This window comes from Eucyclogobius newberryi, unplaced genomic scaffold, assembly GCF_026437365.1.
Source record: "Eucyclogobius newberryi isolate DKJ021-1_F unplaced genomic scaffold, fEucNew1.0.hap1 SCAF_7, whole genome shotgun sequence".
Taxonomy (NCBI): domain Eukaryota; kingdom Metazoa; phylum Chordata; class Actinopteri; order Gobiiformes; family Gobiidae; genus Eucyclogobius; species Eucyclogobius newberryi.
The window spans coordinates 4,730,094-4,741,762 of NW_027316389.1; the positions used below are offsets into that span (position 1 = coordinate 4,730,094).

At 45.6% G+C, this 11,669-nt stretch overlaps 1 protein-coding gene across 1 annotated transcript; it reads left to right on the forward strand.

Annotated features, from left to right (window-relative positions):
• Positions 1–36: 36 nt before the first annotated feature.
• On the forward strand, positions 37–10,996 carry cep41 (centrosomal protein 41). The gene is made up of 11 exons (XM_072435549.1): positions 37–87; positions 1,305–1,368; positions 1,452–1,499; positions 2,082–2,143; positions 2,243–2,303; positions 3,023–3,152; positions 3,762–3,934; positions 4,015–4,082; positions 8,088–8,202; positions 8,639–8,851; positions 10,206–10,996. Exons 1-11 carry the CDS (start codon positions 55–57, stop codon positions 10,289–10,291), a joined length of 1,053 nt encoding a protein of 350 aa, XP_072291650.1. The 5' UTR covers positions 37–54; the 3' UTR covers positions 10,292–10,996.
• Positions 10,997–11,669: the final 673 nt, after the last annotated feature.

The window sequence follows — 11,669 nt, forward strand, 5'->3', positions numbered from 1 at the left end:
ACGGGCCAATCAGCGCCGGGCGTCTTGTTTCGCTCGCCGTCGCCGTTCGAAAAGATGTCGCTGAAGCAGGGAATCGGCAGCGCGGAGGTAAATGCGGACAAAAGACGGCGAAACGTGCACTAAACGCGAATAATATACGTGTTTGACTGTTTGCCACGCGCGGTGAGCGGAGGCGGCGGGGAAAGGTGCGACGGCGGCCGGTTAGCTTAGCCGCGTAGCATGTTAGCCGTGTTCCGTTTCCATGTCAACAGAGCTGCGCCTGAGAGAATTCCATTTTAAGTCCATAAATAATGCAATAATTCAACTGTGAGCGGCATAAACGCTTTTACTGACCGGTATTATTAGCTTTGTTGTTGTTGCTGAGGACAGTTACTCGTTTGTGGATTTTGATCACTGACAATGACAATAATAAAACCTTTTCTGGTTCTAAAAAACTTTCTCTCTGTAGATTTTAGATTTGCTTGTGGTTTATTTCAAACTCTGAGTGTTACAAATGCACTATCTTCTGCGAAATACATTGATAAACATGCATTCTGGCTCGACTCTCCACAGCTCTGACCCGTAACTTGGCTGTCACGATACATTTTGAAGCCCGATATGTCAAAATGCCACAATAAACTATAATATTAAAACAGTAAAGCAGGAGAACCCCAGTAAATATTTCAAAACGCATTAAATGTCAAATAAAATGCTTTAATACTTAAAAAACTAGGCTGTTCTTCTCAATGGGCTTATGCTCCAAACAAATGCAGTTGATAATTGATTGTACAAGTTACTTATTCAACCCTCTGCAGTCTAAACCTTGTACTAAAAGTTTTCCACAAAGAAATATTCACATGATAAATATTTAACCCCAAAAATATAATTACATCTCTTATTTCTTAAACACCAAGTTGATTTAGTAATTTTGGAGATCAATTTAATGCCATAAAGTGTCAAATTCAAGGCAATAACATCTTAATGGAGACATTATTTATCTATTTATTCATTCATTAACCTTTTTTAAAGAAAAACATTGATATAGAAACTTGCAGCGCACAATTATAAAAATAAAAAACTACATTTTAAAAGCACTGGTTGTCAACCCACAGACTACATTAAAGCGGCTGTTTCATTCATTACGTTGACTCTGAATGTGTGATTTTTAGTCTTGGTTTTGAGGAATGTCTTTTATATTGTATGTTTTAACTAATGTGGCCAGATAATGTGCAAATATGACATAAACATGACTTAAACATGACTTAAACATCTGTCCTTTCATAACAGATGAATAAAATAGACGTCTGATGTTTTTCCTCTTCCAGTATCTGAAGAAAAGAGTCCCAAAGAACGCAAAGTATCAGCACGTCAGAACCAGACTGGACACGGGTTGGTTCTGGTCCAGATCCTTTCTCTCGGACGATATAAAGTCGACACGTTTGGATCATGTTTGATGATGTTTGTGTTTTTAGGATGCAGTTTGTCCAAGTACATGGAGAAAGTGGAGGACATGAAGAGAAGTGAGTCGTTTCCTGTCGCGTTTCTTCTAATTATGCGTTCATAAACCCGCGCTGGACATTTATTACTGTATTTTCCGTAATATAAGTCGCACCAGCCAAAATATGCATAATAGAGAAGAAAAAAACATATTTAAGTCGCACTGCAGTATGAAATGCAGTTGCAAGTGTGAAAATAACAAATAATATCACATATAAGTCGCACTGGAGTATAAGTCGCACCAGCCAGAAAATGCATAATAGAGAAGAAAAAAACATATATAAGTCGCACTGGAGTATAAGTCGCACCAGCCAAAAAATGCACAATAGAGACGAAAAAAACATATATAAGTCGCACTGGAGTATGAAATGCAGTTGCAAGTGTGAAAATAACAAATAATATCACATATAAGTCACTCCGGAGTACAAGTATATAAGTATACATAAAATATATGTACAAGTCGCACCCCGGCCAAAACTATGAAAAAAGGTGCAACTTATAGTCCGGAAAATACGGTATTTTGTCTGATTGCAGTTTTCTGACAGTTTAAACTTTCACAACACGTTTTCGTTGTTGTCCAACGTGAGTTTGTGTTTCTTTCACAGATTACAGATACAGAAAAGACGAGATATTTAAACGGTTGAAAGTGACGACGTTCGCGCAGCTGGTACGACCGAGGGGAAATATTCTGGTTTCATAGTTCTGACCATGTTAAATTGTGACGCTTTTGTGCTTTTTCTCCATTGGACGGTTTTGTTCACGTCAGATCTTACAAGTGGCGTCTGTTTCAGAGCTGAACGGCCTGAGCACGTCCAGCACCCCAGAAGGTACGATCAGAAGGGTTATTATACATCAAAGTATGTCTCTGTTTATTTATTTTATTTATTTTTACTATGTATTATTTATTTATTTATGTATTTATTATGTATTATGTTTTTTGTATTTTTATTTATATTTATTGATTTATTTATATGTATTAATTTATTATGTATTTATTATTTTATCTATTATTTGATTTTATTTAATGTATTCATTTTAATTCATTTTATTAATTTTTTTTGTTAATGAGGACCAAAAATGACAAGAATAAATGTTGAAATGTAGTTTTAAAAAAATTAAACTAAAATGTTGTAATAAAGCAATAAGTGTAAATTATTGAGAGATTATTAAAGTATAAGGGCTGCAAATAATGATTATGTTAGTTGTTGAGACTTTTTATCATCAACTAAATAAATTGAAGACTTCTAGATGGAGAAAATTAACCCTTTTTATGGAAATTTTTAAAATAATTTTTTGACATTTAGTTTTTTTGCATGTGTTTCTTATAGTTATAGTCACATTTGGTCGATTAATCGTCGCCGCCCTAATTTATTCATTATTGCAAACATTCTGTGCAGTAAAAAGCCCCAGAATGTGCTTTTTTTTTACATTTCTTTTTTGATTTTCTTATACAATCATTTATTTCCTGTATTTAATGTCTAGTTTTATTTAGGGGATGACTTTTAAATCCATAATGTAAGTGCGGTTCACCTTGTGTTTGCGTAAGATGCCCTGTCGCTGGTGTCGGAGGCGGAGCTTGAGTCTCTCACGGTCCAGTCCGACGGCTCAAACTGGTCTCCGCCCACAGAGCGACTGGACGCGGGCGACGCCCAGACGGCTCGCTCCACTCTGCTCAGGTTTTCCACAAATGTTCAAACGTTTCTGTCTCAATCGGCGTAAAACTCTCATTTATATTTGTAACAGGTACAAATAAATTACCTGACAAAGAAAAGTTATCATTATAGAGACAGGGGCGTGGGAATGGGCGTTAAAATCACCTGACAAAGAAAAGTTATCATTATAGAGACAGGGGCGTGAGAATGGGCATTAAAATCACCTGACAAAGAAAAGTTATCATTATAGAGACAGGGGCGTGAGAATGGGCGTTAAAATCACCTGACAAAGAAAAGTTATCATTATAGAGACAGGGGCGTGAGAATGGGCGTTAAAACCACCTGACAAAGAAAAGTTACCATTATAGAATTTACTTAAACATTTACAACAAGTCAGTTTATTTGAAAGGTTTGGATTAGTTTACTTAAAGGCCCTAGATTCTCCTCAAATTAGTCACTGTGCTGATATAAATATTAAAGAAATAAGGAAAAATAAAATAAATTAAGCATAAATTAATAAATTAAATAAAAACAATAAATTAAATACATTAAATACACATACATACAATACAATACAATAGATAAAATAGTCACGATAAAAGTGCTGATCTTGTGTTTCCTTGCTTTGCTCAGTGTGATCAGTGGAGTGGGCGAGCTGAGCCACAGTCCTGACCCTGAGCCCAGTCCAGACGCCCACAGTCCGGACGCCCTCGGACCGTTCGTCCACACGCCGTACCCAGACTGTCCTTATCTGCTGCTGGACGTGAGGGACCGGGACCAGTACGACTCCTGCCACATCGTGAGCGGTGAGACGCGGGAGGGCATCTGACTCACAGGTTTATGGTTTATGGTCCTCTTTGTTCATGCTCGTGTCTGTCGTCTTCAGCTCACAGTTTGCCCGTCACGTGGCTGTCCCGGACCATGAGCCCGTACACCAGAGAAGTGCTGCAATACGTATCCTTCCTCTCGACCTTTCACCCAACCTTTCACCCAACCTTTCATCCAACCTTTCACCCAACCTTTCATCCAACCTTTCACCCGACCTTTCATCCAACGTTTCATCCAACGTTTCACCCAACCTTTCACCCAACCTTTCACCCAACCTTTCACCCAACCTTTCACCCAACCTTTCATCCAACCTTTCACCCGACCTTTCATCCAACGTTTCATCCAACCTTTCATCCAACGTTTCATCCAACGTTTCACCCAACCTTTCATCCAACGTTTCACCCAACCTTTCATCCAACGTTTCACCCAACCTTTCATCCAACGTTTCATCCAACGTTTCACCCAACCTTTCACCCAACCTTTCACCCAACCTTTCATCCAACGTTTCACCCAACCTTTCACCCAACCTTTCATCCAACCTTTCATCCAACGTTTCATCCAACTTTTCACCCAACCTTTCATCCAACGTTTCACCCAACCTTTCATCCAACGTTTCACCCAACCTTTCACCCAACCTTTCACCCAACCTTTCATCCAACCTTTCATCCAACGTTTCACCCAACCTTTCATCCAACGTTTCATCCAACGTTTCATCCAACGTTTCACCCAACCTTTCATCCAACGTTTCACCCAACCTTTCACCCAACCTTTCATCCAACCTTTCATCCAACCTTTCATCCAACGTTTCACCCAACGTTTCATCCAACTTTTCACCCAACCTTTCATCCAACGTTTCACCCAACCTTTCATCCAACGTTTCACCCAACCTTTCACCCAACCTTTCACCCAACCTTTCATCCAACCTTTCATCCAACGTTTCACCCAACCTTTCATCCAACGTTTCATCCAACGTTTCATACAACGTTTCACCCAACCTTTCATCCAACGTTTCACCCAACCTTTCACCCAACCTTTCATCCAACCTTTCATCCAACCTTTCATCCAACGTTTCACCCAACCTTTCAGACACGGATCCAATAACCAAACAGAATCATCATGTTTGGATTTCAATTCAATGTATTTTTTTTTGTAACTCGAGGTGTGAAAAACAGATGTTCATGGGACTTGTCAATGTCCCGTGTCCCGCGTCCCGTGTCCTTAGACACATGTCCCAGCATCCTGTGTCCTTAGTCACATGTCCCAGCATCCCGTGTCCTTAGTCACATGTCCCAGCATCCCGTGTCCTTAGTCACATGTCCCAGCATCCCGTGTCCTTAGACACATGTCCCAGCATCCCGTGTCCTTAGTCACATGTCCCAGCATCCCGTGTCCTTAGACACATGTCCCAGCGTCCCGTGTCCTTAGTCACATGTCCCAGCATCCCGTGTCCTTAGACACATGTCCCAGCATCCCGTGTCCTTAGTCACATGTCCCAGCATCCCGTGTCCTTAGACACATGTCCCAGCATCCCGTGTCCTTAGTCACATGTCCCAGCATCCCGTGTCCTTAGACACATGTCCCAGCATCCCGTGTCCTTAGACAAATGTCCCAGCGTCCCGTCTCTTCAAACACATGTCCCAGCATCCCGTGTCCTTAGACACATGTCCCAGCGTCCCGTGTCCTTAGACACATGTCCCAGCGTCCCCTGTCCTTAGACACATGTCCCAGCGTCCCGTGTCCTTAGACAAATATCCCAGCGTCCCGTCTCTTCAGACACATGTCCCAGCATCCCGTGTCCTTAGACACATGTCCCAGCGTCCCGTGTCCTTAGACACATGTCCCAGCATCCCGTGTCCTTAGACACATGTCCCAGCGTCCCCTGTCCTTAGACAAATGTCCCAGCGTCCTGTGTCCTTAGACACATGTCCCAACGTCCCGTGTCCTTAGACACATGTCCCAGCGTCCCCTGTCCTTAGACACATGTCCCAGCGTCCCGTGTCCCTAGACAAATGTCCCAGCTTCCCGTGTCCTTAGACACATGTCCCAGCGTCCCCTGTCCTTAGACACATGTCCCAGCGTCCCCAGCGTCCCCTGTCCGTAGACACATGTCCCAGCGTCCCCTGTCCTTGGACACATGTCCCAGCGTCCCCTGTCCTTAGACACATGTCCCAGCGTCCCGTGTCCTTAGACACATGTCCCAGCATCCCGTGTCCTTAGACACATGTCCCAGCGTCCCCTGTCCTTAGACACATGTCCCAGCTTCCCGTGTCCTTAGACACATGTCCCAGCGTCCCCTGTCCTTAGACACATGTCCCAGCGTCCCCTGTCCTTAGACACATGTCCCAGCGTCCCCAGCGTCCCCTGTCCGTAGACACATGTCCCAGCGTCCCCTGTCCGTAGACACATGTCCCAGCGTCCCCTGTCCTTAGTCACATGTCCCAGCATCCCGTGTCCTTAGACACATGTCCCAGCATCCCGTGTCCTTAGTCACATGTCCCAGCGTCCCATGTCTTTAGTCACATGTCCCAGCATCCCGTGTCCTTAGACACATGTCCCAGCATCCCGTGTCCTTAGTCACATGTCCCAGCATCCCGTGTCCTTAGACACATGTCCCAGCATCCCGTGTCCTTAGACAAATGTCCCAGCGTCCCGTTTCTTCAAACACATGTCCCAGCATCCCGTGTCCTTAGACACATGTCCCAGCGTCCCGTGTCCTTAGACACATGTCCCAGCGTCCCGTGTCCTTAGACACATGTACCAACGTCCCGTGTCCTTAGACACATGTCCCAGCATCCCGTGTCCTTAGACACATGTCCCAGCGTCCCCTGTCCTTAGACACATGTCCCAGCGTCCCGTGTCCTTAGACACATGTCCCAACGTCCCGTGTCCTTAGACAAATATCCCAGCGTCCCGTCTCTTCAGACACATGTCCCAGCATCCCGTGTCCTTAGACACATGTCCCAGCATCCCGTGTCCTTAGACACATGTCCCAGCGTCCCCTGTCCTTAGACAAATGTCCCAGCGTCCTGTGTCCTTAGACACATGTCCCAACGTCCCGTGTCCTTAGACACATGTCCCAGCGTCCCCTGTCCTTAGACACATGTCCCAGCGTCCCGTGTCCTTAGACACATGTCCCAGCATCCCGTGTCCTTAGACACATGTCCCAGCGTCCCCAGCGTCCCCTGTCCGTAGACACATGTCCCAACGTCCCGTGTCCTTAGACACATGTCCCAGCGTCCCCTGTCCTTAGACACATGTCCCAGCGTCCCGTGTCCTTAGACACATGTCCCAGCTTCCCGTGTCCTTAGACACATGTCCCAGCATCCCGTGTCCTTAGACACATGTCCCAGCTTCCCGTGTCCTTAGACACATGTCCCAGCATCCCGTGTCCTTAGACACATGTCCCAGCGTCCCCAGCGTCCCCTGTCCTTAGACACATGTCCCAGCGTCCCCTGTCCTTAGACACATGTCCCAGCGTCCCGTCCTTAGACACATGTCCCAGCGTCCCGTGTCCTTAGACACATGTCCCAGCATCCCGTGTCCTTAGACACATGTCCCAGCGTCCCCTGTCCTTGGACAAATGTCCCAGCGTCCCGTGTCCTTAGAGACATGTCCCAACGTCCCGTGTCCTTAGACACATGTCCCAGCGTCCCCTGTCCTTAGACACATGTCCCAGCGTCCCGTGTCCTTAGACACATGTCCCAGCTTCCCGTGTCCTTAGACACAAGTCCCAGCGTCCCCTGTCCTTAGACACATGTCCCAGCGTCCCCTGTCCGTAGACACATGTCCCAGCGTCCCCTGTCCTTAGACACATGTCCCAGCGTCCCCTGTCCTTAGACACATGTCCCAGCGTCCCCTGTCCGTAGACACATGTCCCAGCGTCCCCTGTCCTTAGACACATGTCCCAGCGTCCCGTGTCCTTAGACACATGTCCCAGCTTCCTGTGTCCTTAGACACAAGTCCCAGCGTCCCCTGTCCTTAGACACATGTCCCAGCGTCCCCTGTCCGTAGACACATGTCCCAGCGTCCCCTGTCCGTAGACACATGTCCCAGCGTCCCCTGTCCTTAGACACATGTCCCAGCGTCCCGTGTCCTTAGACCCTATTCGGTCCTTAACCCCGTGTTCTCCAGAAAAACGCTCCCGGGAAAATCATCATAGTTTACGACGAGGACGAGCGAATCGCCATCCAAGCCGCCACCATCATGTGTCAGAGAGGCATCGAGAACCTGTTCATGCTGTCGGGAGGTTAGTCCAGGTTTAGTTCTGGTTTAGTTCTGGTTTAGTTCCGGTTTAGTTCCTGGTACTCCTGGACATAAACACTTTTGTCAGTTTCGAGTTCATTTGACATTTTAGTTTAGTTTTATTCTAGTCTGATATAGTTTCTTCTTTTAGCTAGAATGAAATATCTTTGTTTCATGTTTTGGTTTCTCATTCATTCTTTATGTTGAGTTTTTATTTACTTTTAGTCATAGTTTTAGTCTCTCTAATGACTTTTTACTTAGATTTAGACGGCAAAAATAATACACAAAATGTTTTAGTAAACAGAATGAACCGTGTCCTGAGAACTGTTACACACCTCGGCCGACCTGTCCCTCAGCTTCACCGAGACGTTCTCAGTGTCCTCTAACTCCCCCTGGTGGACAGATCAGGTGGTACTGAGCTCCTCTCTCCGGTCCCTCAGGTCTGAAGGTTCTGGCTCAGAAGTTCCCTGGTTCTCTGGTGTCCGGCCCTCTGCCTCCGCTTTGCCTCGCTCCCTCAGACTGTGTGAGGGGCCGGAGAGCAGCGCCCCCCTCAGGCCGCTCACCGGAGGAGCAGCGCTGGAGGTTCACCACAGACGAGCTCAACACACTCACCGACCAGCTGGAGGAGGCGCTCGTGCCCAGCAACACCAGCAGTGAGTTTGAGTGTTACGGAGAGTGTTACAGGGGGTGTTACAGGGGGTGTTACAGGGAGTGTTACAGGGGGTGTTACAGGGGGTGTTACAGGGGGTGTTACAGGGGGTGTTACAGGGAGTGTTACAGGGGGTGTTACAGGGAGTGTTACAGGGGGTGTTACAGGGGGTGTTACAGGGAGTGTTACAGGGGGTGTTACAGGGGGTGTTACAGGGAGTGTTACAGGGGGTGTTACAGGGAGTGTTACAGGGGGTGTTACAGGGAGTGTTACAGGGGGTGTTACAGGGGGTGTTACAGGGGGTGTTACAGGGAGTGTTACAGGGAGTGTTACAGGGGGTGTTACAGGGGGTGTTACAGGGGGTGTTACAGGGAGTGTTACAGGGAGTGTTACAGGGAGTGTTACAGGGGGTGTTACAGGGAGTGTTACAGAGGGTGTTACAGGGAGTGTGACAGAGGGTGTTATAGGGAGTGTGACAGAGGGTGTTACAGGGGGTGTTACAGGGGGTGTTACAGGGGGTGTTACAAGGGGTGTTACAGGGGGTGTTACAGGGGGTGTTACAGGGGGTGTTACAAGGGGTGTTACAGGGGGTGTTACAGGGGGTGTTACAGGGAGTGTTACAGGGAGTGTTACAGGGGGTGTTACAGAGGGTGTTACAGAGGGTGTTATAGGGAGTGTGACAGAGGGTGTTACAGGGGGTGTTACAGGGGGTGTTACAGGGGGTGTTACAAGGGGTGTTACAGGGGGTGTTACAGGGGGTGTTACAGAGAGTGTTACAGAGGGTGTTACAAGGGGTGTTACAGGGGGTGTTACAGGGGGTGTTACAGGGGGTGTTACAGGGGGTATTACAGGGGGTGTTACAGGGGGTGTTACAGGGAGTGATACAGGGGGTGTTACAGGGGGTGTTACAGAGCGTGTTACAAGGGGGTGTTACAGAGAGTGTTACAGGGGGTGTTACAGGGGGTGCTACAGGGGGTGTTACAGAGAGTGTTACAGGGGGTGTTACAGGGGGTGTTACAGAGGGTGTTACAGAGAGTGTTACAGGGGATGTTACAGGGAGTATTACAGAGGGTGTTACAGGGGGTGTTACAGAGAGTGTTACAGGGGGTGTTACAGGGGGTGTTACAGGGGGTGTTACAGGGGGTGTTACAGGGGGTGTTACAGAGAGTGTTACAGGGGGTGTTACAGGGGGTGTTACAGGGGGTGTTACAGGGGGTGTTACAGGGGGTTACAGAGGGTGTTACAGAGAGTGTTACAGGGGGTGTTACAGGGGGTTACAGAGGGTGTTACAGAGAGTGTTACAGGGGGGGTTACAGAGGGTGTTACAGAGAGTGTTACAGAGTGAACTGTCTCTTTAGGCCGGTTGTCCAGTCGCGTGTCGTCCGTGAGTCTCCAGAGCGCTCGCAGTCGCCAGAACTCGTCCTGCAGTCGACCCTGGAAGTGAAACTGTGAAGACTCGAGACACGAGCGCTCGGAAAATGTCCGCACTTTCCACCCGTCCCCGCCCACAATCGATCAAAACGAATGAAAAATGGTGCGCAGACGTTTTTGAAAATGTCTGATATGTTTTCAAATGCTTTTATCAAGAGGCAGAAACAATGACATTTCACCATTTTAGATCAATAATGTGGTTTACAATGAAAAAAGCACAATTTATCTGCGATTGTTTAAAGTGCATATGACGGGTTAAACTGCTGTCACTCAAACGCAGTGAACATGACCTGATTTCAGACTCTGCGCAACCTTTTTCCTCCAGTTTGACCATGTTGATGTCACTTCCTGTTGTCACATGGGCAGCAGATGTGACAGAGGTCAGAGCCAGTCATGACCTGATCTGGATTTGTGCATTTTTGACTGAATGTCGCACATTGATGACATCACAGAGGGATTCTGTTTGAGATCTCAGTTCTACTTCCTGTCATTTTCTACCTTAATTTTTCTTTTCTTTTTTCTTCACAAACTTTATTAATGTAAAACTACAATAAATATTTACACCGAGTTCTTTCCCACCAAACCAAGTGCTTATTATAAAAACATGAGAACCTTTCATATGCACTTTAAGTCATGTTCAAGTCATGTCTCTCAAGTCATGTTTAAGTCATATTTAAGTCATGTTTAAGGCATGTCTCTTAAGTCATGTTTAAGTCATGTTCAAGTCATGTCTCTCAAGTCATGTTTAAGTCATGTTTAAGTCATATTTAAGTCATGTTCAAGTCATGTTCAAGTCATGTTTAAGACATGTTTAAGTCATGTTTAAGTCATGTTTAAGTCATGTTCAAGTCATGTTTAAGTCATGTCTCTCAAGTCATGTTTAAGTCATGTTTAAGTCATGTTTAAGTCATGTTTAAGTCATGTTCAAGTCATGTTCAAGTCATGTTCAAGTCATGTTCAAGTCATGTTCAAGTCATGTTCAAGTCATGTTCAAGTCATGTTCAAGTCATGTTCAAGTCATGTTTAAGTCATATTTAAGTCATGTTCAAGTCATGTTCAAGTCATGTTCAAGTCATGTTTAAGTCATATTTAAGTCATGTTTAAGTCATGTTTAAGTCATGTTCAAGTCATGTTTAAGTCATGTCTCTCAAGTCATGTTTAAGTCATGTTTAAGTCATGTTCAAGTCATGTTCAAGTCATGTTCAAGTCATGTTCAAGTCATGTTCAAGTCATGTTCAAGTCATGTTCAAGTCATGTTCAAGTCATGTTTAAGTCATGTCTCTCAAGTCATGTTTAAGTCATGTCTCTCAAGTCATGTTTAAGTCATGTCTCTCAAGTCATGTTTAAGTCATGTCTCTCAAGTCATGTTTAAGTCATGTCTCTCAAGTCAT

Excerpts from the sequence above, each read along its gene's own strand:
- cep41 (XM_072435549.1), top strand. The coding sequence starts at position 55 with ATGTCGCTGAAGCAGGGAATCGGCAGCGCGGAG. Across the intron at positions 88-1,304 it reads AGGGAATCGGCAGCGCGGAG|TATCTGAAGAAAAGAGTCCC; the intron begins GTAAATGCGGAC and ends TTCCTCTTCCAG. Across the intron at positions 8,203-8,638 it reads CCTGTTCATGCTGTCGGGAG|GTCTGAAGGTTCTGGCTCAG; the intron begins GTTAGTCCAGGT and ends CCGGTCCCTCAG.